The 25,689-nt window shown below is 35.6% G+C and overlaps 1 protein-coding gene across 3 annotated transcripts in view; it reads left to right on the top strand.

Annotated features, from left to right (window-relative positions):
* WDR64 (WD repeat domain 64) overlaps positions 1-24,930 on the top strand; it is a 169,839-nt gene extending 144,909 nt beyond the window's left edge. For all 3 annotated transcript variants that reach the window (XM_072647585.1, XM_072647587.1, XM_072647586.1), the window contains 8 exons: positions 1,869-1,974; positions 2,797-2,855; positions 7,377-7,486; positions 11,726-11,914; positions 17,091-17,196; positions 18,058-18,138; positions 19,712-19,825; positions 24,789-24,930. In XM_072647585.1, coding sequence (XP_072503686.1) covers positions 1,869-1,974; positions 2,797-2,855; positions 7,377-7,486; positions 11,726-11,914; positions 17,091-17,196; positions 18,058-18,138; positions 19,712-19,825; positions 24,789-24,869 — 846 coding nt within the window. In that variant the 3' untranslated portion in view covers positions 24,870-24,930. The remainder of the gene's footprint in view (positions 1-1,868; positions 1,975-2,796; positions 2,856-7,376; positions 7,487-11,725; positions 11,915-17,090; positions 17,197-18,057; positions 18,139-19,711; positions 19,826-24,788) is intronic.
* Positions 24,931-25,689: the final 759 nt, after the last annotated feature.

Genomic DNA, 25,689 nt, shown 5'->3' on the forward strand with positions numbered 1-25,689 from the left:
ATGCATTAGTGTCCCAATTTTCCCAACCTCTCCAACATTTATCATTTACCTTTTCTGTCATATTAGCCAATCTGATAAGTGTGAGGTGGTACCTCAGAGTGGTTTTAATTTGCATTTCTCTAGTCAATAGCGATTTAGAGCATTTTTTCATAGGACTATAGTTTGGATTTCTTCATCTAAAAGCTTCCTGTTCATATCCTTTGACCATTTATCAGTTGGGGAATTATGTATATTCTTACAAATTTGACTCAGTTCTCTATATATTTCAGAAATGAAGCCTTTATCAGAAATACTGGCTGTAAAAATTGTTTCCCAGTTTTCTGCTTTCCTTCTAACCTTGGTTGCATTGGCTTTGTTTGTGCAAAACCTTTTAAATTTAACGTAATCAAAATCATCTATTTTGCATTTCATAATGTTTTCTCTCTCTTGTTTGGTCATAAATTCTTCCCTTCTCCATAGATCTGACAGGTAAACTATTTCCTGCTCTTCTAATTTGCATATGGTATCACCCTTTATGTTTAAATCATGTACCCATTTCAACCTTAATATCTATACCATAATTTGTTCAGCCATTCTCCAATTTATAGGTACCATCACAGTTTCCAAATCTTTTCCATCATAACAAGTTCTGCAATATATATTTTTGTCCATATGAGTCTTTTTCCTCTTTCCTTTTGATCTCTTTGAGGCACATACTTTGTAGTAGTATCTCTGAATCAAAGGGTATATGTAATTTAATAGTTTTGGGAGCATAGTTCTAAGTTGTATTTCAAAATTGAACAAGTTCACAGTTCCACTAGCAACATATTAATATTCCTATTTTCCAATAGCCCCTCCAGCATTTGTCATTTTCATTTTTTGTCAACTTTGTCAATCTGATTAGTGTTAAGTATTATTTCAGTCATTTTAATTTCTCTAATTATTAGTAACAGCATTTTTTCATGTTTACTACTGATCTCTTGGATTTCTTCCTTTGAAAATGTCTATTCTTAGGCTTTAACCATTCATTAATTAACTAGTGGTTCTAATTGTTACAAATTTCATGTAGATCCCTATATATCTTAAAAATGACACCTTTATTAGACATGCTTTCTATAAAGATCTCATCCTCCCCCTAATTTCCTGCTTCTCTTCTAATTAATTTCATTGATTTTGTTTGTGCAAAACAAGTTTTAGTTTTATGTAATCAGAATTGTCCAGTTTACCTTCTGTGAATCTCTCTGTCTCTTATTTGGTCATGAATTTTCCCCAATCTATAGATCTCAGAGGTAAATTCTTCCATACTCCTCTAATTTGTTTATGATACGACCTTTTATGTCTAAATCATGAATCCATTTGGAACTTGTTTTGGTGGACAACCTTGGTATAGCTAGTTTCTTCCAGAATGTGATAATATTTAAATAGTTATCAAAATATTTTTTTAAAAAGTTCATGATCCTCAGCTTAAGAGCTACAGGTTTAGGCAATGAGACAGAGTACTGTAACCAACTAGGCTATAATATTCAAAGAGTATCCTTTGCCATTTTCCTTCCCTTTTTCACTGTCCTGTTTCAAAAGGAAAATCCATCCCAGAGTTGGAAGAGCCAAAGAATTGTCTGAAGATAAGAGGCATCCATAAGAGAAGATGTATCCCTGGTCTCACAAGAGCCAGGGACAAAAGAGAGGGAGATACAACTGTGCTCAATTCAGACAGCATAGCACCACTCCATCACATCATTGCTAGCTAACTAACTAGATATACACAATTGTTATGATAAAGATTATCCTGTATAGGTATCCTATTTATAATTAGAAATTTAACTTCAAATTTAAGACTTTGTAGGAAGAGAATCATAGCAAAACTCTTGTGTGTATCATTCTTCGTTCAGGGGAAATTACTGAAGGATATGTTACCTTTCACAAAACATTCTGCAATTTCTCTGACTACACTGTACACTGATGTCTGTGCCAGACTGCTGCTTGCAGGGAACATGGGTAAGAGATCATTCTGTTCTGGGGTTTCCCTCACCCACCTACCCATGGGCATCATGCTAGCTTATGTGTTAGAAAATTGGTCACAAAAATAATCTCATCAAATATAACAGGACAATGGTTGCTTACTCTAGTGCTAGACATAGAGTATAGGATTGAGCATCAGAAGATTGTAATTTTATTTCTACTACTTCTATTGACTCTATAATCTCAAGCAAACTGTTCTCTGTTTTCCCATCTGTACAATAAGGCTATTGCTACTTTCCAACCACCCACACTGTTGTGAAGAGAGCAAATTGCCATCACTCCCTTAGCATAAAAGGAATACCCTGTATAAACCTACATTGATAAAGGGAACAGTGACATTATAGAGGAAGGGAGAGGGATAATTAGTTCTTGCTCTTTTTATAGCTGGTCTTTCATAGCCATTACTTAGACTAAATCAGAATTAATAAGAAGGCAAGGATCTTTTTAGTAATTTGTATTTCCTTTAAGGAATAGTCTTCTTAATTTCTATTAATTATTTCATATGTAATCTCTTGTCCAAAAGCTTTTCATTCTCAACTATTAAAGTGACATTCACGATAAATTAAGCATGAAAAATGATGCTGTGAAAGTGGGCACTTGGTGAATTATGCTCAGAGAGAAAAGACATATCCAAGTTAGGAAGTTTTGTTTTTCATTTCTGGCTCCTCTTCCTCTAATTTACTCAGCATTTTAAATAGCTGAGCCCTTGGAAATTGGTATTATGAATGCTATTTATCTGAAAACCACAGAATATTCAACTAAAGAGTCTAAATCTCTAAACTTTTATATTCTATACAGAAGGCCATGTTATCCTCTGGAATATTGGTTCCTTTCTGGACCCTCCATATGATGAAAAGGTGAGAACTCACTTTTGCTCTTGAATCAATCAATCCAGTGTTTATTGAGTGCCTACTATGTGCTAGGAACTGTGCTAAATAGTAGGCATACAAAGACAAAAATGAAAGGGTCTTTTCACTCAGAGAGTAAAAATTCTATCAAAAGAAAACGCAGTCTGGATCCTTAATGAGCTTAAAAATTAAAAAGACAGAAATTAGTGTATTACTTTGGTCAAGTCATTCAGCCTCTCCGGGTTCAATTTCATCTGTAAGATGAAACTACCAACCAGATGACCAATTAAGCTCATCCCAAATTTAAATCTATGGTCTTAGATGAATCTATATATACATCAAAAGATAGTTAGATGGCTAATATGAAAATATATTTTACGTGATTTCACATGTACAATTGATATTATCACTTGCTTTCCCATAGGGTAGGAAGGGGTAGGGAGGAGAAAGAGAAGTTGGGACTAAAATTTTTTAAAATAGATATTAATTTTTAAAAATATAATTGGGAAATATTTAACAGAATAAATAAAAATATATTTTTAAAAAAATACTTAGCAGTGGTCTGCTGGTACAGGTAGGAAAAAAGTCAAGAGGCTGAGTTGTCCATGAAATCACCAGCTTTTCTATCTTCTCTATATGTTAATTTGTAGTGCAATAAAATGAAGAGAATGATATTTTCTATCTGTTATTTGCTTTAAAGACATGAATGGGTCTAATACCATGTATTATATTACCAGATTCTCCTTTAGTAAGCTGCCAATTATATGAGCACAAAAATTTTAGAACTAGAATAAATATTAATGCATTATTGTTGTTGCTTTTTTTGTTTATTATTATTAGTATTATTCATCATTTTTGTTGTCCAAACTTCTGATTTCATTGGTTTGGAAAATTCTTAGAGATAAAAACTCTCTATCTTTGCAAATATGCAACTTTTCTGCAACAAATAGTCTTTAAGAGTTTCCTAAGGTACTGAGAAATTAAGTGACTTGCCCAAGGTCACATAGCCAATATGTATCGGAGGGATATTTTATATTTTTGTATTTTTGTATATTTTTATATTATATTTTATATTTTTCACAGCATTAAGATTAAGACATAATATCAGTAAGGTATTTTATATCTGTTACTTTATATAAATTATTACAAATTTATTATCTCATTTTATGTATTTATACTTAGAGCCATAGAACACAGAGGGACTAAAATAGTCATCTGGTTCCATCCCTCTGCTTCCATTTGAGCCAAATGGGTATCTCAGGGAACAATATTTGTAACCCAATTTGCCTTATCAAATATTTCTTCCATCTAGCTCAGCTCCAAATAATAGCCAGTTTCAACACCTGTGTGCTAAAATTAAGCACCTGCCAATTTTCCACATATACGTGGCCAATACTTGACACACTGTCCTTGCACATTTTATCCTAGTGGGGATATGTCCCAGTTAATCCAGACCAAACTTAGTCCATGCCAAGCAGGCACAATCTGTTAGCTAAAAAATAGTCAGTGCATCTGATCTGTAAACATGAGTATAAGTAATGCATTTGAAAATTAAGCTTCCCTGCTAGGTACAATAGCAATTCAATTTTTAATTATAATAAATAAAATAATTATCATAGACATGATCAGAAAATAGCCCTTTTACAGAAAATAGCATTTATACAAGTTAGTATTGATGCAAATGGTAGGTTTTTGACCTGTCCAAATGCTGAGAAATCTTGATTTGGTCTTTTTAAAAGTTATTTTTAAAAAGATGTTGTATTGAAATGAAATTATTATTATTAATTTTATTGTCAACAATAAAGCCACCTCACAAGTGTATGTGACAATAGCTTTAAAAAACTATTTGCATACACACACATACACACACACACACACACACACACACACACACACACACAAAATCACTTTGACCTTCACAGCAATCAGGTATTATTTCCACTTTGCACATAGAGTTAATACAGGAAACAGAATAACAAAAAAGATAAGTGATTTGTGGAAGGTCAAAGAGCAAAATTATTTTTTAAATTTAATTTTTAAATTAAAAATTAAATTTTAATTGAGTTTAAAAAAAACAAACTATCTTTTTTAACTCTCTATTTGAACTGACAAGATAGAATGGTGAAACCTATCCTTTAACACTAGTGGCATAAAGCTATTCCATTGTACAAATACAGTCTGTGGTAGGTAGGATCAATAATCTCTTTCCAAACAAGGTGGGGGCCTCCAAGAATTGGCCTAGTTAATCTGTGAATATGAAAAATAGGACATATAACTGCAAAAGAGGATTAATGAAAGGAAAAAAGATGACTATATATCTATGTGGCAAATAGAAAAAGAGGGGGGCAAAGGTACCAAGTCCCCCAAACTGAAGAACTCAGGAGGGAATGAAGGTACCAAGTCCCCCAAACTGAGAAGCTCAGGAGGGATCTCACCCTTATCTTTGTGGTCAAAGGAATATATGAAACCTGGATTAAAAAAAGGTGAGAACAATACATTTCTGGATATGAAGTGATATAAACCCTCATAAGAACGTTAGTATGAATACCTAAGAAGATCTGTTTATTTGAGCAAGAAGTCCTCAGTCTGCTCTTTACTGGTATTATTAAAATTCTCTCTGCTCTTTGAAAGCATCTTTTGGCTATATGGATTCTACCCAGGAATGCTGTGATATGGACAGTGAAGCCATCTTTTTTTGTGAGGCTTGCAGATTGGAAAGTGAGGAGGGTGATAAGGGAATGCCAAGAAAGGAAGAATACTTACAGCTGAAACTCACATGGGGTCTCATTTCGTTCCGTAATGCAATACTACAGATGTTACCAATACCAGTACCTACAGGACTGCTCTTCTTGGAATATCTATTTTCAGTCCTGGTCCATTACCCTCTGCCTGACAGGATTTGCCTAGAATTGTCTCACTAGACCATTTTTAGGTTCACTCCATCATTAAGGAATCTAAGCCTTTCAAACTGTTAGTCCAACTAGTATCCAGGTTCAATCTCACCACACAGGAAAGTCACCTAACCTCCCCAGGCTTCACATTCCTCATCTATAAAATGAGAATGTTGACCTGCAGACCTTAAAGGTCTTCTCTAGGTCTAGATCTATGATTCTATGGTCTTGTGAACCTACAAAAGGTAATAACAGACAAGTAAAAGAAGAGTCATTTATTTGATCATGGAGCAAAATTGTCAAGCAGTCAGGACGTAATCATTTTTAACAATAGGTTAGTGAAAATGTTCTAGGCAAGCATCTTAAGCAAATCAGCCTCTAGGCTCAATTTTCTGGTGACAGCCCTGGTGTTTCAGGATCATTTGGTAAAGGCTGGATTGGAGGCCTACGCTTGGGCTGAATGTCTCTCTGCACAGGTGTTGATCAGGGCTCATTAAGTCACTGGAGAAAGACTTGATCAACATTTTTGGTCATTTACTCTCAGCTTTCGGATCCTCAAAATTCAACAGAAGATAACAACTTTAGCCAGGTCTACATTTATTTGACTCTTTCCTTTGCTTTTTCCTTTGGAAAACTCTCTTCCCAATCTGGGTTCCATTGTTCTTTTCCCTCCTGCCCCCCAAGATTCATATGTTTCCTCCATTAGGGTCTTGCTCACAGCAAGAAGCTGCTTCAGATCTAAACTGACAAAAGCTTAAGGTATAACATGTATCAAAGATATTTGCATTTCAAGAATGAATTCTTGAAGACAAAAGCCTGAGATGAAAAACACTAATTCCTAATTCTGGAATTAAGGCCTCCATGACAAAGAATGCAAAAAAAATATTCTGGATAGGGCCTTGCCCAGCATCCCTTAAATCATACTTTGTTGGTAGGGGCAGCTAGGTGGTGCAATGGATAGAGCACCAGTGCAGAAGTCAGGAGGACCTGAGTTCAAATCTCACCTCAGACACTTGACACTCACTAGCTATGTGACCTTGGGCAAGTCACTTAACCCCAACTGCCTCATCCTGGGTCATCTCCAGTCATCCTGATGAATATCTGGTCACTGGATTCAGATGACTCTGGAGGAGAAGTGAGGCTGGTGACCTGCACAGCCCTCCCTCACTCAAAACAAAGTCAAGTGCAAGTCATGTATTATTTCTCTGATGGCATGATCTTCTTCAGCAATGAAGGATGAACACACTTTGTTGGTATCTGCCTATTCTTTTTAGCCAAAAATCTCAATACGTTGATAACAACCAAATTTGCTCATGACTCCCTATTATAACGCCTTGAATCCAGTAAGCGCTTGAGAGACACTATGGCATAGTAGCAACACTCTTGCACCTAAAGTTGGGAGACCTACGATTAAATTCTGCATTAAACTCTTGGTACCTGTATGATGGTGGGAAACTTACTTAATCTCTTAGTGTATTAAATGTAAAATTGGGCATATTAATAATTATAATACTTGCCTCACAGAGTGGTTGTGAGAAAAGTATCTTGCATACCTTAAATGCAATATAATGATGAATAAAAGTGTTTGGTGAATTGCTTGTATTTTTGTTACAAAAGTAATTTTGTTATTGTTATTTAGAAATTTAAGCAGCTGATTGCTTGGCGTGGGCATGCTTTGAAAATTGTCGGTGTCATCTATGTAGAAGACAAACAAGTAGTATTGACTGCCTCTGTTGATGGGTCCGTAAGGTAAGTGCATACTTGACACTTCTCACCAAAAAGAAGTATAAAGTAGGGCTCCTTGGTAATTAAATAGATAGAGGTAAAGGAAGAGCTAGTCACATAATCTTGTGGTTCAAATGATAAAAACTTCTACCCCTGGAAACAAAATGGTATACATGAGTCTTGGGGCTATAGATTTAAGTTTAGAATTCTTTGCTAAGCTCTCAAGTGACTTAAATGATCCTATACCGTGACAAGGAGTAAAAAATAGTTTCCCAAAAGAAGTGGGGTTGCAGAGATCTGAAGAACCTAGACAAAGCAAATAACTCAGAGAAATGGGTCTAAACCTAAGGAATACCATGAAAATATGACTTGTAGAAAAGAACAAATGATGAAAGAAGAGGTACACATGAGCTGGCTGTGGCCAGAATAGTGATTACCAACTTTGTTTCTGTTTATTTGATTTTTTTAATACTTAAAAATTTGAATATTGCCTCCCCATGCTTTATAGAGTAAATATATGCATACACAGACATACATATAAATACACACATATCTCAGATACTACAGAGACTCCTATGTGGAAAGTAGAAAAGAAAGAACAAAGAGGTATACAAGTATTGTTATATAACATGTTTGGTGGGCAATTTTCTATCACAGATGACAGAGTTATCTCAACTTCAAGGATCTATGTTATCATAGCATTTATATGGGCATTCCCTTAACTCAGGTTGTAATAACATGGACATATTAATAGATGGTCTTCATGAATTTCTGTGACTGGTAAAAATAATTTGACAATGGGTGGCCAACCTTCAAATGATGAGCCTTTCCACATTTAGCTAGAGTAGTCTTTAAGTGAGAGATACTCTATTGTTGAACCTGTAGCTGAGTCTTTGAGTCTATTAGGATCTGCCAGAGTGTATACTCTTCTGGAATAGCCTTCACGGACCCAGGGTACTATCCCACCATGGTAATAACTAAAGTCCATTGGAATAGGCCATTGGGCTGCTAATGGGGCAGCTTCTGCTCTCCCAGTCTTGCTATATAACATACCTCATAGTATCTATTTATTTATCTATCTAAAAAGAATCTATGTAGTATCATAGATATAGACAGACAAGGATACATGCATGTCCTGTGTGCATGTACATACACATGTGTACATTATATATGCTTATATTTTAATATCCCTGAAATAATTACATGAATGAGCATGTCAAAAATTCAGTACAAGGAAATATTGCCCTAGACTGTCAAAGGTTCTAAACCTGAGGTCTCTGAACTTTTAAGAAATTAATAACTGTATCTGAATATAATTGCATTCCTTTGTAATGCTCCATAAAAAATATTCTGAGATTCTGTAGGTTTTACCAGATTATCAAAGGAGTTCGCAACACAAAAAAGGTTAAGAAAACCCCTACCTTAGAAGAAAAGAGAGCAAGAGAGTGAGAGGTGCTTGAAAGTAAATTCAAAGAGTTTGAACTTAATTTGAAAGCAAAAAACAATCAGTGGGTAATATTCATACTTTTGTGGCATATCATGCAAAATGGTAGACTAGGAATCGAGAGAGCCGACTGTTCTATCTCTACTACTAAATCAGCTTTGTATCATTTCATTTCAGTTTTCTCATCTGTAATATGAAGGGAATCTCTAGTGTTATTTTCTACAATTCTATGAGTTGATGTTAAAAAAAAACAAAAAAACTGCAACTAATTTTACCAGAATACTTTAATACTGAAAAGAAAATAGCTACCAGTATGCTCTCCTTTCTACTGTGCCAGTTTATGTACATAATTACTTCTTTGTCATACTTTTCTGATGAGCTTGAAAAATCCCCAGCCAGCCAAGAAGAAAACATAAGTCACAGAATGGCATTCTATTTGGGAGCAAAACTCCAGGACTGATTTTGCGTTTTACCACAGGAAATATTGCTAGTTGACTAGTAGGGATGTTTAGAATGCAACATTATATCACACACACAAAAATGTTATTTACAACTCTGGCCCCTCTACTCTGTACTCCATCCTATTTTCAGATACCTATCAGAAAAGCTGCTAATTATTTTCATCACTCATTTTTAAAATCATTTCTCCCTATCTTGTTAGGTTCAGAATTACTACTTCTGATTGCTAAGTGCCCTTCCCAGACACATTTCTTTTAAAAAATATATATATATATATATATATATATATATATATATATATATATATATATTATATATATATATAAAATTTTTATGTTCCCCAATTACACATTAAAAAAATTTCTAACATTTTTAAAGTTTTGAGTTCCAAATTCTATCCCTTCCTTCCTTCCCTACCCCCTCACTAAGACAGTAAGCAATCAGATACAGGTTATACATATTTCCATGTTAGTCATTTGGTACAAGAAGACAAATAAAAAACAATAATGAAAGTGAAAATAGTATGCTTAATACTGTATTCAGACAATATCAGTTCTTTTTCTGGAAGCAAATATGCTTCATCATTAGTCCTTTGAGATTGTCTTAAATCACTGTATTGCTGAGAATAGCTAAGCCAGATACATTTCTTTTCACAATAAAGGTGATACCTTCTCTGGGTCATTTCTAAATGCCCTCACTTCTGAATCTTATTAAACAAACATATGCAGATCTTTTATACATGTAATAAGTGTGGTTAAAAGACAAGTTTGAGTCAGAACCAGGAAGTCAGTCAAAAAGCAAATGTTTAGTGGGGTTAAAGTTTAGTATAGCTAAAGTCCTAGAAATTAAGATTCAAGGAAATCACAGAGATACATTCAGAACCTTGGAGAACTCCAAGTCTAAAGAGTTCAGTAGCAGTTAATAGCCTGTTAAGAGCAATGGACCAAAGCAAACTGAAGGCTTTGATACTCTTCCCTAAAGGTATCCAGGTTTTCACATTGTTGGGATATCTAGCTTTTAAACGAAATGATAACTTTACACTTATTATTTCATTTGTGCTTTGCAATAATAATATGATACTACAGAAAGAGTCTTAGAGAGGTGAAATGACCTATCCAAAGTTACAAGGTTAGTAACTGACAGAACAAAGCTTCAAACCCAGGTCTTCTGACTGTATTAGGGACATACTAGGTGAAAACAGACCATCTGGATTTTAGAACTCATAATTCTTAAGGATAGATCAGGCTGGTATCAATCCTCAAAGTTTACTTTTGGAATTAATATTTATATTCTCCTGTTGTTAGTTAGAGTCCCCAGTTTTGGTCAAATACTCATTCTAAGATCTCCCAAGCTGGACCATAGGTGGGTCCATCCTGCTTTCCTATGGGACTTTGAAATGAGATAAGAAAATAAGGAACACCCCCCCCCCATATGTCATTTGTTTTATCTTCATTATGTAGGAGAATTTTTTTTTTACTGAGAATTCCCTTTAGTTATTTTGTGTAGAAGAAAAACCATGCATAAACTGATGTCAAAAGATATTCCATGGTCAACGATCCATTAATGTCATCTTTTTTTCAGAGTCCAATAATTGAATGAGTATAATTATAATATAGAATGTAAACTTGTAGAGGGAAGGGACTGATTCATTTTATCTCTGTATCCCCAGTGCCTAGAAGTGCCTGAAACATAGCTGGGGCTCAACAAATGTTTGTTGATTGTTACCAGTGGCGGGGTGGGGGTGGGGGGAGAGACAGATAGGCAGAGAGAGACACAGAGAGAAAGAGAGAGAGAGACAGAGAGACAGAGAGAGACAGAGAGACAGAGACAGAGACAGAGAGAGAGAGATCTGAGGGAGTAATAATGTCAGACCCTAAACAATATTTTTTTTTTCAAAGATATTGGGTCAAATGAGATATATAAGTCAAAGGAGAATGCAGTTTTTAAACTTTTTTTTCCAAGTGTCAATACTTAAAGGCAACATAGATTCATTTTATGGTCTGATTTAGCACATGTATGTTCTATCAGTAATCCTGGGTCCTAATCACCCCTGCTTGGTGATGCATATCATTTGTGAGAAATCACTTAATCAATCTCTCCCTTAGGTTCCTCCTTTGAAAAATAAATGTATGCTGCTGTACGGCCCTAAAGTTTTGTTCAAAACTTTGTTTATATGCTTTATATGAATTGTCTTATAGAATTGCATGGGATAAGAATTAGATATCTGAGATAAAAGCATATTTAAAAACTGAAGGATCAATTAAAAAAGTACAGAAATGTTTCTTACTATCATATATATATGTATATATATATATATATATATAATTTTATGCTTATATATATTTTCCTCCCACCTCAAGGGTTTGGCATGCTCGTAATGGACATTACTGTGGCTACTTTGGACAACGCAGGACATTTGAACTAAATCAAGTAACTGATTTCATCTTGCCTTGTGATGTTAGTGAATACCCTGTAGAAGTAAAAGAAGAAAGCAAATACACAGAAAAGAAACAGAAATATGAATATCCTCTAATATTTGACCGTGAAAAGTAAGGCAATAATTTTTATTTAGAGGGGCACTTATGAGAGTGGGAAGCTATAAACTATAGTTTTAACAAGATAATGAAAGTTATTGCCAAATTGAGAAATTATTTGTGTGTGATATGTAATATGTGTGTTCCACATGTGAGAGTGTATTAATAATACAAATAATACAGTAAGGGAGTGTATTATCTTTTTTTTTTTCTGACCCATGATAGGGTTGGAATCCAGCAAGGGACAAGCACAAGTAAAAATCAATTTAACTAGTTTTAAGGGTTTGTTTTATTTTTAAAAGGTTCTCCCTTGGATATATCATATCACACACACACACACACACAACATACACACATGCATGCACACACACACATACATATCCTTTCTTTCAAAACTACTGTAGTCCAGAACATAGCACATCATCATATATCTATATCATTTCAATAGCTTTTGAATTGCCCCTGGTCCCATCCCTTCCTTTCATTATATATATTATCACCACGTATTTCATGCTCCTGTTATGCCTCCCTGTTGTCTTTAGGATAACATGTAAACTTTTTTGACTCCCTCAGACCTATAACTAAAGTGGGAGGTGATTTGAGTTGTGTCTCAGGGCACTTAAGTTGAAAAGATGTAAAAGATAGTTTAAGAATGATTTTTAAAGATTTTGCATTTTGGGATTTTTTATATTTACATTTTGGTCACATATACATGTTTTTGCAGTTGAAAGAAATGAATTTAGGACTTGTTGGCAAGAATAATTAGCTATAGAAGAAAACCAAGAGATATCTACCTCCAAATGAGCTCCTCCCCTGTACAGCTATACTATACATTCCTCCCACCCCATGTGGTAACCTCCCTAGCAATATCCTGGTATCTCTTCTCCCACAAGGCTGGTATCCTGAGATCTCTCTCCTTATGGGGTGATATCCCAGGATTTCCTCTCCTACTAGCTTAATTTATTTTTTTTAATTCTGGTATTACCATACTTTGTGTTGTTTATTCCAATTATTTTTTTCTCTTTAATTTATTTATTTTTAGTTTTCAACATTAATTTCCACAAGATTTTGAGTTCCAAGTTTTCTCCCTATCGCTCTCCTCCCCCCACCCCAAGACACTATGCATTCTGATTACCCTTTCCCCAAATCTGCCCTCTCTTATCCCCATTTTCTCTATTTTCTTGTAGGGGAAGATAGATTTCTGTACCCCATTACCTGTATTTCTTATTTCCCTGTTACATGCAAAAACAATTCTCAACATTTGTTCCTAAAACTTTTGAGTCCTAACTTCTCTCCCTTCCTCCCTCCTCACCCATTGCCACTGAGAAGGCAAGCAATTCAATATAGGTTATATATGTGTAGTTATGCAAAAGATTTCCATAAATACTCATGTTGTGAAAGACTAACTATATTTCTCCTTGCCCTATCCTGCCCCACCATTTATTTTATTCTCTCTTTTGACCATGTCCTTCCCCACAAGTATTTACTTCTAATTACTCCCTCTTCCCATTTGCCCTCCCTTCTATCATCCCCCACACCTCACTTATCCCCTTCTCCCCTACTTTTCTGCCGTGTAAGATAGGTTTTCATACCAAATTGAATGTGCATTGTTATTCCTTCCTTAAGCAAAATGTGATGAGAGTAGGCTTCCCTTCTTCTCTCACCTACCCCCTTTTCCCCTCCATTGAAAAAGCTTTTTCTTGCCTCTTTTATGAGAGATAATTTGCCCCATTTCATTTCTCTCTTTCTCCTCCTAATACATTCTTCTCTCACCCCTTAATTTTATTTTTTTAGATATCATCCCTTCCTTTTCAACCCTGTGCTCTCTGTCTACATGTATATAATCCCTCCAACTGCCCAAATACTGAGAAAAATCTCAGGAGTTACAAATATTATCTTTCTGTGTAGGAATGTAAACAACTCAATTTTAGTAAGTCCCTTATGATTTCTATTTACTGTTTACCTTTTCATGCTTCTCTTCATTCTTGTATTTGAAAGTCAAATGTTATATTCAGCTCTGGTCTTTTCATCAAGAATGCTTGAAAGTCCTCTATTTCACTGAATGACCATTTTTTCCCCTGAAGTATCATGCTCAGTTTTGCTGGGTAGGTAATTCTTGGTTTTAATCCTATCTCCTTTGACTTCTGGAATATCATATTCCAAGCCCTGCAATCCCTTAGTGTAGAAGCTGCTAGATCTTGTGTTATCCTGATTGTATTTCCACAATACTTGAATTGTTTCTTTCTAGTTGCTTGCAATATTTTCTCCTTGATCTGGAAACTCTGGAATTTGGCTACAATATTCTTGGGAGTTTTCCTTTTGGGGTCTCTTTTAAGAGGTGATCGGTGAATTCTTTCCATTTCTACTTTACCCTCTGGTTCTAGAATATCAGGGCAGTTTTCCTGATAATTTCTTGGAAGATGATGTCTAGGCTCTTTTTTTGATAGTGACTTTCAGGTAGACTGATAATTTTTAAATTATCTCTCCTGGATCTATTTTCCGGGTCAGTTGTTTTTCCAATGAGATATTACACATTGTCTTCAATTTTTTCATTGTTTTCATTTTGTTTTGTAATTTCTTGGTTTCTCATAAAGTCATTAGCTTCCATCTGTCCCATTCTAATTTTTAAAGAACTATTTTCTTCAGTGAGCTTTTGAATCCCCTTTTTTCATTTGGCTAATTCTGCTTTTTAAAGCATTCTTCTCCTTGGCTTTTTTGGACCTCTTCTGCCATTTGGGTTAGTCTATGTTTAAAGGTATTATTTTCTTCAGCATTTTTTGGGTTTCCTTTAGCAAGCTGTTGACTTGCTTTTCATGATTTTCTTGCATTGCTCTCATTTCTCTTCCCAATTTTTCCTCTACCTCCCTTACTTGATTTTCAAAATCCTTTTTGAGCTCTTCCATGATCTGGGACCACTGCATATTTTTAGGTCTTCCTCTCATGGTACACTTTGTTTTTCCTCATCCAAAAAGATGGAAGAAAATACCTGTTCACCAAGAAAGTAAACTTCTATAGTCTTACTTTTTCCCCTTTTTTGGGCATTTTCCCAGTCAGTTACTTGACTTTTTAGTCCTTTGTCAAGTGGAGAGTAAACTCTGTGGACCTGTAAGTTCTCAGTTCCTCCAAGGAACTGAGCACAATTAAGGGAGAGTAGTTTACTCCTCTTCTGACCTGTTTTCTGGACTGGGAGCAACCACAAGATTTTCTGTCTGGGATCTGTGAGTAGGATTTCTTCTCCACAGCCTCCACTAGTTCCACCATATCAGTGCTCCTCCTAAGTCCAGGACCACCACTCAGGGATGAGATCCAGAACAGCAGCTCAATTCCTCAAGAGTCTTTAGACCAGGGACTCTAAAAATGGATGCTGCTGCTGCAGTGGCTGCCGCAGCCCTGGAACAAAGGTTAGGGCCCAACCCTGCTCCCTTTTCACATAGGTGAAAGAGCTTTCTCACTGATCTTTGAAGCTGTTTTTGGCATTTATGAGTTGAGAAATCTGGGAACCGCAGCTGCTGCCCATGATTCTGCACCCTGAAGTCTGCTCCAGTCCTCTCTGTGCCATGCCACATGGCCCATGCTGGGCTGCATTCCGCTTCTGAGCCCAGTAAGATAGACCTTTCCTGTCAGTCTTCCAGGCTCTCTTGGGCTGAAAATCTCTTTCACTCTGTTGTTTTGTGGTGTCTGCTGCTCTAGAAATTGTTTAGAGTCATTTTTTACAAGTATTTTATTGGCTATGAGGGTAGAGCTAGAACAGATCCATCCTTCTACTCTACCATCCCCACTTATTCCAATTACTAAAATTTACTATTTATATCTCTGGCCTTCATAATCTAGTTCCAATCTACTTATTCAACTTTTTCTCTCAGTATTCTCCAACCCACACTTCCATTCCATATAGATGAATCTCTCCACTGTCACCTGAATAATCCATGCTGACTTCTTCCTTCATATGCTTGCTTTTGATAGATGCCACTCCTATCTCTGAAATATCTTCCTTCTTTCCTTTCACCTAGCCAAATCCTATACATCCTTCAGGGTGTATTATCTCCACTAAACTTTTCCTAGATATTTCATAGAATCATCCTGAATTTTGAATTGTAAATACCTTAAAAACCAGTTAATCTGACCTCCTAATTTTATAGATGAGGGAACTGAGATTTACAAAGATGAAATCACTTGTCCAAAGTCTCACATAGTTTATAAATATCAGAGCTGGGATTTAAACCCAGGTCCTGTGATGCCAAATTCAGTGCTATTTTCCCCAGTGCATCATGTTGTCACTGATAAACTAGGTTTCCTATGTTAGCCATAATTATATTTTTCAAGACCAGTCTTCTTTTTAAATGTCTATTTCTTGTTGTTGTTTTTTCAAGTATCTATATCTTGTCAATTTCTTTTCCTAAAACTGAATAATGATATAAGGGATCTTTGAGGTTTTCCCTCACCTACCAGGATGCCATATTTCATTTGTTGTTATTACTATTACAGAGTGACTGGCCCACAGGAAAAAAAAAGCTTTATTTTTTTTCATGGAACATTGTTCTGCCTGGTAGCCATTTTTAAAATTATATTGCCAGTAAAGATGTTTAAAAGCCATATTGCATGTTCCCAATTGAATTTTTGAAGTAGGATGGCAGGCTATATGGAAAGAAAACACTGCCAGACACTTCATTTTAGAAAACTTGCCATGATCCAGATGAAAGCAAACCAAGGGTCAGCCATAGCTCATGAAACAGTGGATTTCCCAAATCTACTGTGCATTATCTCCTACCATATGCTAATATATATATATATTGATTATAGAAACCATGCTGTTTTCTTTGGGCAGTGGTACTGGTAATCATAGGAATCAGGACCTAAATGTGGTGCTGTGGGTATGTTCTGGACTTAAAAAAGAGAAACCTTGTGGTTTTTCTTGTGGTGGGGAAAGGGAAAACAGGACCACTTAAGAGATTCTTGTTTTCAGGAAGGAGAGGTACTAAATGACCAACCCAGATTCTAAGGTTCAATGATTTTATGAAGTTGAGTGTTATATGGGTAGGGTCAGCAGTAATTTCTCAAAGATTCAGCTGAGGCTGAGTTAGGGGACTTGAGAAGCACGAAGGGAGATATCAGGATTGAGGCTTTGTTGCGGAGATGTACTTTAGTACAATTAACTGCTAACACATATTTTTCTTTATATCTTTTTATGCAGATGGAGGAAAATGAGTTCATTCTCCTTATTATTCAGACGACCAACTCCCAAACCCTTTGATGTTAATCAAGAATTTAAGTTTTTCAAAGCCCTTTCTTCTCCTAGGGTAATTTTCCTCTTTTCTATTCCTTCTTTTTTTGTTTTCCTAGATGTATACATGTTAAGAAGAAAAGTAAGACCCAGAAGACTTTTTTTTCCTCAGTCACAAACCCAACCTTTTTCTGTGTGAAGATGGTAGATAGAAAGGTGTATGTTATTCATACCATTTCAGTTTTTAACATCTCCTGGGACTTTAAGCAGCTTAGGCATTTGGTCATGGAGTTGACATGAATTTTATTAGCTATTTTTATGTGTAGCACAACCAATGAATTTTCACCACTATTCATGCCACTTACATTCTGTCTTATTAAAAGGAGGAGAAAAAAGTCATATAATTGAGATTAAATGATTTAGCTAGTCCTAGAGAAAATAGAAACTTGCTGAGCTCCCTGGTCCTAATTGGGCAAAGTTTAAAAGAGCACTAGCTCTGGATTCAAAGGATCAGGGCACAGATCCCTTTTCTGAGACTTAGTCTCTGTGGGATCTTGGGCAAATCACTTAACTTCTTTGGGCCTCAGTTGCCTCATCTGTAAAATGAAGATTTGGGACTAAATGGACCCTAGGTCCCTTTCTGCTCTAGATTTTGATTCTGTGACTTTTTCAGTATGGCAGAGCAGAGAAGTTTAGTTCTTAAAGTTAAGGTCAAATCTACCTCATTTAAACCTCATTAGCACTCCTCAGGGGCCATTTTCCCTCTCTGGATTTTTGCTACTTGTGTAATTTATTTCCTTCTGAATCCTGTTTATACTTGTTCAACACTGTTCCATGTAGGAGCCTACCATTACAGTCATCACCACTGAGAGCTATTAACTAAATGTGAACTTTCCATGGAAGACATACATGTTTCAATCACTTTCTTCTCTTACAGATCAGAAGAAATGTTTTGGAAAGTACAGTGACAGGAAACAGAGAAGCTGGGGTTATATTTGGTTCCCTATCTATATACAGGGTAAGTTCAGGTTATGCTTCTTTTTTAGCATAGTAGAGTCAAATTCTCTCATGATTTTAAAGTAGAACACCTTAAATCATCAATCAATACATATTTATTAAAAAATCTACTTCATGCCCACTCAGCTAAGTGCTATTGATAATACAAAATACATGTAAAACATTCCTGTCCTCAATGAGCTTATAGTTTCTTTAAGAAGATAAAAGTAATTCATATGAAACATTTCAAAACAATTGAATGCTAGACTGCACTGCTCTCTCTTTTTTCTGATCTCTCCCTTCTGCCTACAAACATTTTTAAGTCTTTAATCCTAAAAAAGAAAGAAAAAGACTTCCCTAAACTAATTTTTTCAAGCTACCGCTCTCTCTCTCTGTGTGTGTCTCTCTCTCTATCTCTCTCTCTGTCTCTCTCTCTCTCTCTCTCTGTCTCTCTCTCCCCCCTCCCTCTCTCCCTTCGTCCCCTAAAGCCTGAGAATATTGCAGATTGCAGCCACCCTGTCCATCAGAAATCATGTAATTCATTCATCTCACTGTCTGGACAACTGTTGCCCTTCTCCCCATCAAAAACAAGTAGAGGTTCTCATCAAAATAACATCACTGGGTAGTTCTGGGATAGGTAACCCCCAGGCTGTATAAGGAGTTTGTAGTGGATCTAAGTAACATTTTTTCAAGAATCTCCAGAAGGAGGCTACTAACTTGTAGATTTACAACTATTTAAAATGGTTCATAGAAGAGGCAGAAAAAAGTCACATCTATTCAAGAAACCCATCATAACCCTATACAAGGTAAAAAAGACACAATGGAGGAAGCATTAACACAAGAAGCTAAAGGCAGTTAACACTAAGGAGGAAGCCTAGACCTATAACTACAATACGTTTTCCTTGTGGCATGACAATTCTCAATTAGTGACATTTCCTCCACAACTTACTAGGCTTTTACCCATGGGTGGTATTTTCTTCCTATAAACTCATCCTCTTCATCATGAAGGTCTTTTTTAGCTCATGATGAGTGGGTTAGTGATCAAAGCATTGATTGTAGGTAATTACTCTCAGTATTCTTCCAAAACCCCATCAACCATCACACATTTATTAAATGCCTATGTGTAGAGTGCTGTGCTAGACACTGGGTAGAAGTAGAGGGAGGAGAATATTACACTTAGATAAGACATAAAATCTAGTAGGGTAATAATGCAACCATCCGAAAATAATCATAATAGAGGACAAATAATTCTAAGTGGTGTAAGTAGGGCAATGATGCAAATGGCCACTAGGAGATGTCCAAGATTTAGGGACTGGTATGATCAGCTATTTAAGAAGATCTAAAACAAGAAATGACATCATGGACAGATCCCTGGGATTAGAAAGGAGTTCCATTTTCATCCCAATACAAAAATGCAAAAGGGATAATACAGTGACATAATCCAGAGGAAAGAGGCAAGTTCAGTACACCATGGGAGATGCTGAAGTGAATAACACTGGGAGTAGAAGGGGAAAAGGTTGTGCAGATCAGGGAAGAGCCATGAAAACTAGACAGGAAGTTTAATATCCTATCAACTATTCATTTTTATTTTCCAGGTTCCAAGCCCCACAAGTCTGAGATTCCTTCCCCTCATTGGTGCAGATGCACAGAAGGAGTCTTCAGAAAATTTCCAAGGAAAAAAGAAGGGAGGTCGTGTTCAGCATTCACAAGTAAGCTACGTGCTAGGAATTTTTTGATGTGTTTCTATGAATTTTTAATGTATTTTTAAAATCCAATTTTTTTTTATTTTTAATTTCAAATTCTCTGTCTCCCAATTCCACCTCCACCCATTAAGGAAACAAGAAAAAAACAAAACAAAACATGTTACATGTAGGTAGACACACACATATAGTTAAGCAAAACAAATTCCCAAATTCCCATATTCCCATACTAGCCATGGTGTGTGTGTGTGTGTGTGTGTGTGTGTAAATGTATATATATTATATATTTTATTTATATATTTAATACATGCACATTGCAATCTGAGAGTTTATCACCCTTCTATCTGTAAATTTACAGCAAGTTTCATCATGAATCTTTTGCAACTATAGTTGGGTTCCATTGTGTTAATCAGAATTCCTGAGTCTCACCGAATTGTTTTTCTTTCACAGTATTGTTATTGTATAAGTTGTTCTCCTGGTTCTGTTCACTTCACTTTGCATCATTTCAAAAACTTCTTCCCAGGTTTTTCTAAAACCATCTCCTTCATCATTTCTTATAGCGCAAAAGTATTTCATCACTTACACATGCAATAACTTATTTAGCCATTTCCCAATTAACAAGCACTCCTTCATTTTCCAGTTCTTTGCCACCCCAAAATGCGCTACCATAAATATTTTTGTACATATGGGTCCTTTTCCTCTTTCTCTAATATCTTTGAGGTATAGAACCAGCAGTGATATTGCTGGGTCAAAAGGTATGTGCAGTTTAGTACGTTTGGGGGCATAGTTCTAACTGCTTTTCAGAATGTTCTACTCCTTATTTTGATTTGCAATCCTTTTCACTTTCTCCTGTTTATCCAGAACATATTGTACTTGAAATATTCTATCCCTTCTATTTATGTTCTAAACTCTTATACTGAATATGTGTTTAAGACAATAAGACAGAGATTAGAAGCCAGGTAGACAGAGGTAAAGCGAAGACAAAATTATCTCATTAAAATAATAAAGTTGTGTCTACTATGGCTTTCTGCCTCATAGTTTACTTACTTATTTAGACAATCAGGCAACCCCAGATGATATCTCTGAGAGATTTTATAACTCTTCTTTATTCTTGTTGTTATTATTGTTATTTTTATCCTGGTTACATGTCCCAGGGTATATTTATAGTATAATGTAATGGAAAGAGCATCACACATCACATTTGGATTCAGTAGACCTGGGCTAAGATACTGGATCTCCTACTTATAACTTATGTGACCCATGGCAAATGACTACATCTTAACTGTTTCCTTAACTGAAGAATGAGGGGGAGGAGTGGTTAGATTAAATAATCACCATGGTTCCTCTCAGCTCTTAAGTCCTATGATCCCTCCACTTGTACCCCACTATTAGTCAGTTTATAAGGCCTTAACCAAATTTGATGCCTTCTACCTAGTATAGTTGAATCCATGTCTTCCAGATCAAAAATTACCAAGAGGAAAAGATATAAAAAACAATGATTTTTGTAGTCCTTTTTTTACATGACATCAAACTGAAAACACGAAAAGAATAAGTTTTGGCGAGGGGGGGAGGTGTGGGGGGTAGACAGAGGATGATTTAATTACATTGTGACCATTACAATTACACTGTGGATCTTTTAAAGTCTTAACTGCCTGCTCTGAATGTAGATGGACTGGCATTAATGAGGTAGGATGGTGTAGTGGAAAAGACAACACTGGACTGAGTCAAGAAACTTCAGTTCTAATCTCCAAACATCCTGATTACGTGTCCTTGGCCAAATTACTTCATCTGTCTGTTCTTTCATGTTCAATGAGTTGATTGGATTAAATAATCATTTAGTTCTCTTTAAATTCTATATTTCTGATTGATATATAAGGCCCCATCCAATTCTTATTCTATTACATGAAGAGATAATGCTAAAATACACTTCAGTCATGGTAACATTGAATAAAACTTGAGTTGTATAAAAAGGAAGATAATAATTCTGGACTAGGGTTCAGAACTATGTATTGCACCAAAAGTAATGCATAAATAATTATTTTATTATGTCAATAATTATGTTGATGTTAGAATTTTAAGTCAGCAAGAGCCCCACTGAGTCAAAAAATACTATTTTTATAAAGAAAATGGTAATATTTTAATTTTGGGTTCATGGAATTCATAAGAACATAGGTAATTCAAAAAAGCTACCACCTCTATCAGTAATTTGGGTGGAAGAAAGACCATCTGATGGTAGAAGAGAACTCAATGAATTTAATATGATCTACTCTTGATTATGTGAGTAAATGATGCAAAGGACTAGATAATCTAGATGTAGTAGGGGTCTTCTTGCCAGTATACTAATATTCGTCAGAAGTTTTATTTGTCCCCCTCTACACAAAAATTTCTACTTAGAATGCATTATATGAATGGTTTGGGGCATGAGATCTGCCTTCCTATTTGGGTTTTGATTAGGCATATATTAAAAATAACTCACATTCTCTGAGTTAAACACTGACAACAAGGAAGAGATCTGGAACTTTGCTAGATGTCAATGGGAAAAGAGACTGAAAAAAGTCTGAGATCCAAAATCAACCACATATAAATATTGATGTGACATATACACATCCAAGCTGTTCCACTAATTAACTATGCAACTCTGGGAAAGACACTTTCCCTCTCTGGCCTCAGTTTTTTCTCTTTAAAATGAGGATATTAGACTAGGTCATCTCCAGGGTCCATTTCATCTCTAAGACTCTATGTTCCACAAATCAAGCTCAGATACTTCAAGGCTGATTCTTATAGCCCTTTTCTTGAAATGTGCAGGATAGCAATATATGTGTTCAGACCCAAAGGAAATAGTATGTCATTGGTTTTCTGGAAATAAATGTTTTTATTTCAGTTAATAATTCTGGTAGGTCATCCTGCATATAAGGAAAGATCATGCTAAGACTATCCCCACAGACTAGCAAGAACAGAACATATGAAACAGTACTACAATTTCTTCTGATTTGACAGGAGGATAAAAGATATGATATTTAGAAGAAGAAATGAGTCAAGAAACTTTGATATATGGAAAGAAAGCTGGATTTGGAGTCATTTTTGCTGCTTATAAATCCGTGCTATGTACTTTCCTGGGAATAACTTCAATATTTGCATATGAGTATGTCACTTCCTAGTTCTGGGACTCATCTATAAAATGAGGAAGTGGGACTGCATGATCTCTATGGTCCCTTCCAGCCCTAAATGCATGAACGTTTTTTAGTTACTGAAAATTAGCTTTTAAGATGCCAATCAGATCAATCACCTCAAATAGAATGATGGTCCACTCTATTGTTTTCCTGTGCCCAGCACATAGTAGGTACTTAATAAATGTTGACGGATTAAAGTAATATAAATGCTGAAGGTTGACTATAAGGAATAAAATCAACAAAAATATATTGATCTATTTTGTCCAGGCACTTAGAGTAGATCTTATGTCAGGTCTTAGATAGTTTTAACTTGGCCAATGATTCATGAGTAAGTCTCTTAACCTCCTTGTTTCCCCATTAAAAAAAAAAAAGAATAAAGAAAGACTATTAGATTAAGAAATAGCTGAAAATTCACTAAAAATGAAGATTGATAATGTGCTAGGAAACTGACAAATTCTAAACAATAATCATATCATAGATCATAATACTGAAAGGAACCCTAGAGGTCATCTCGTTCAGTACCTTTGTTCACAGATGAAGAAGCTGAGACCTAGAAGGATGAAATTATTTATTCATTTTTCCAACCCTTGCTCATGGTCACACAGAATGAATGACAAGAACTTGACTCTGCACTTTACCAACCCAGTGTTACTTAGTGATTTGGATGTAAAGGGAAGCATAAGCTTTCTCTTTGGGGAATGGAGGCAATTTTCCAAAAATCAGAGATACCAATAGACCTAATTAGGAAAAGAATGAATGTTTAAGCAAGAAGAGTAAAGAACCTCTGCTTCTCAGATTTATTTCATTTAGTCCACAGGGTAATATTGCTCTGGTCGTTGCACCAGTAATATGAGGGTGGGAGTGAGAATCCCTTCTGGAGGGTTGCTGTTGCTAAAACATTCAGAATCATTTAAGTTACATAAAGGAGCTGAAGAGCTGTGATTGACTAACATTTCAAAAGAAAGTGATAAGAGGTGACCCATACTCTGAAGCAGCAGTCTAAGTAACCGAAAGGCTATGATCAAAGGATCATACTTCCTAATCCTTTCCCATCTTCACCACTCTCTCTCTCTCTCTCTCTCTCTCTCTCTCTCTCTCTCTCTCTCTCTCTCTCTCTCTCTCTCTCTCTCTCTCTCTCTCTCTCTCCCTCTCCCTCTCCCTCTCCCTCTCCCTCTCCCTCTCCCTCTCCCTCTCCCTCTCCCTCCCTCTCCCTCTCCCTCTCCCTCTCCCTCCTTCCCTCCTTCCCTCTTACCCCATGCCCTTCCTATTCCCAATTCCATATTAAATTCAGTTAAAGCAGAGTAAGGGGAAGGAAAATGAAGTAGTACCCTTCAGTTGGGAAATGAGTCTACTACCTTATACTATAAGTAAAAACTCTTACCTTTGTACATCTGCTAACATTATTGATCTATCTATATATACACATGCACATATGCATATGCATATATATATTTGTGCTATTAACATAGGGTTTTTGTATCTCTGTTCTTAATTTTCAAGTCAGGAAAGTTTAATTTTTTGATATGGTTTTCTCTCTTAAAAAAGAAAACATTCAAAGTCAGATAAGTTAATTTTTACTTGTGATGTGGACGAGTTTCCTTGTATCAGTCAATAATTCTTAATATATATGTTATGTATCCACTTTAGAGAATGCTTTCTACTAGGAGAATATGAAGGGGTAGGGGAACGTTCATTTCCTTCCAGCGGAGTTTGTAATTTGTGAAAATTCAAAATGGCCTACAACACTTTTAATGTTTACATTTCAATTTTAGAAACTAACCAACATATCCTTTATTTCACAGTCTCGAAGGAGAAGTCTGAGAAAAAGTTTAGCCCCAGGGGTTAATCTGACTTCTGCCTTCTTCCCAGTCATTCAGAAGTAGGAGGAGAAAAATCAGAAGTTACTGCTATCCAGTCTTTAAATAAAACCTTGAGACCTGGTCAGCACCTTAGTGGACAATCTTTATTTCAACATGGTGGTGAGTATTCCTTTGAGTGTCTTCACACATCCTTTAGGCTGACCTAAAGAAAATTCTTTAGTATTTTCAGCTCAAAATATCAAGCAAACAAAAAGTCACTCTCAACATCCTAAATTCATTGAAGCCTATTTAAATAACCTGATTTGTTTTCAATGACCTATAAACAAACTTGTACAAAAGGAAATCAATGCACAGGTAAGAATCACTGAAAGGGAGAATACTTAGTTTCTACTAATTTAGTCTGTAAATTTGCATCATTTAGTTTTCCAAATGAGGGAAAATATTAATATATTTGAAACTATATACATCAAAAAGATGACCTAATATCTACAAATAACTATAACAACTTAATAGTCTTAAAGTCTACAAAATGCTTTCACTTTTTAAAAATATCCCCATTACTTTGCACAGTATTCAATTACATAGGAGATAATTAATAGCTATAAACTGAATTGAAGTGCAGTTTAGTATTGGGAGGAGAAGGGGAGGAGAAAAGGGGATCTATTCCCTATACCAAAGCAGACTGATATCTGCTCTGTGGTTTTAAGAGAGTTGCCTGGGACAATTGAGAAATCAAGTAGCTTTTCCTTCATTCTCAAAGTCAAAGTGTGGCAGAGGGAGGACTTGAATCTAGGACTTTTTAACTCCCAGGCAGTCTCACTATCTACCACACCAGAATGTCTTTCAAGGATACATGGTAAATTTAAATTAAATTTTAAAAATA

This window comes from Notamacropus eugenii, chromosome 2, assembly GCF_028372415.1.
Source record: "Notamacropus eugenii isolate mMacEug1 chromosome 2, mMacEug1.pri_v2, whole genome shotgun sequence".
Taxonomy (NCBI): domain Eukaryota; kingdom Metazoa; phylum Chordata; class Mammalia; order Diprotodontia; family Macropodidae; genus Notamacropus; species Notamacropus eugenii.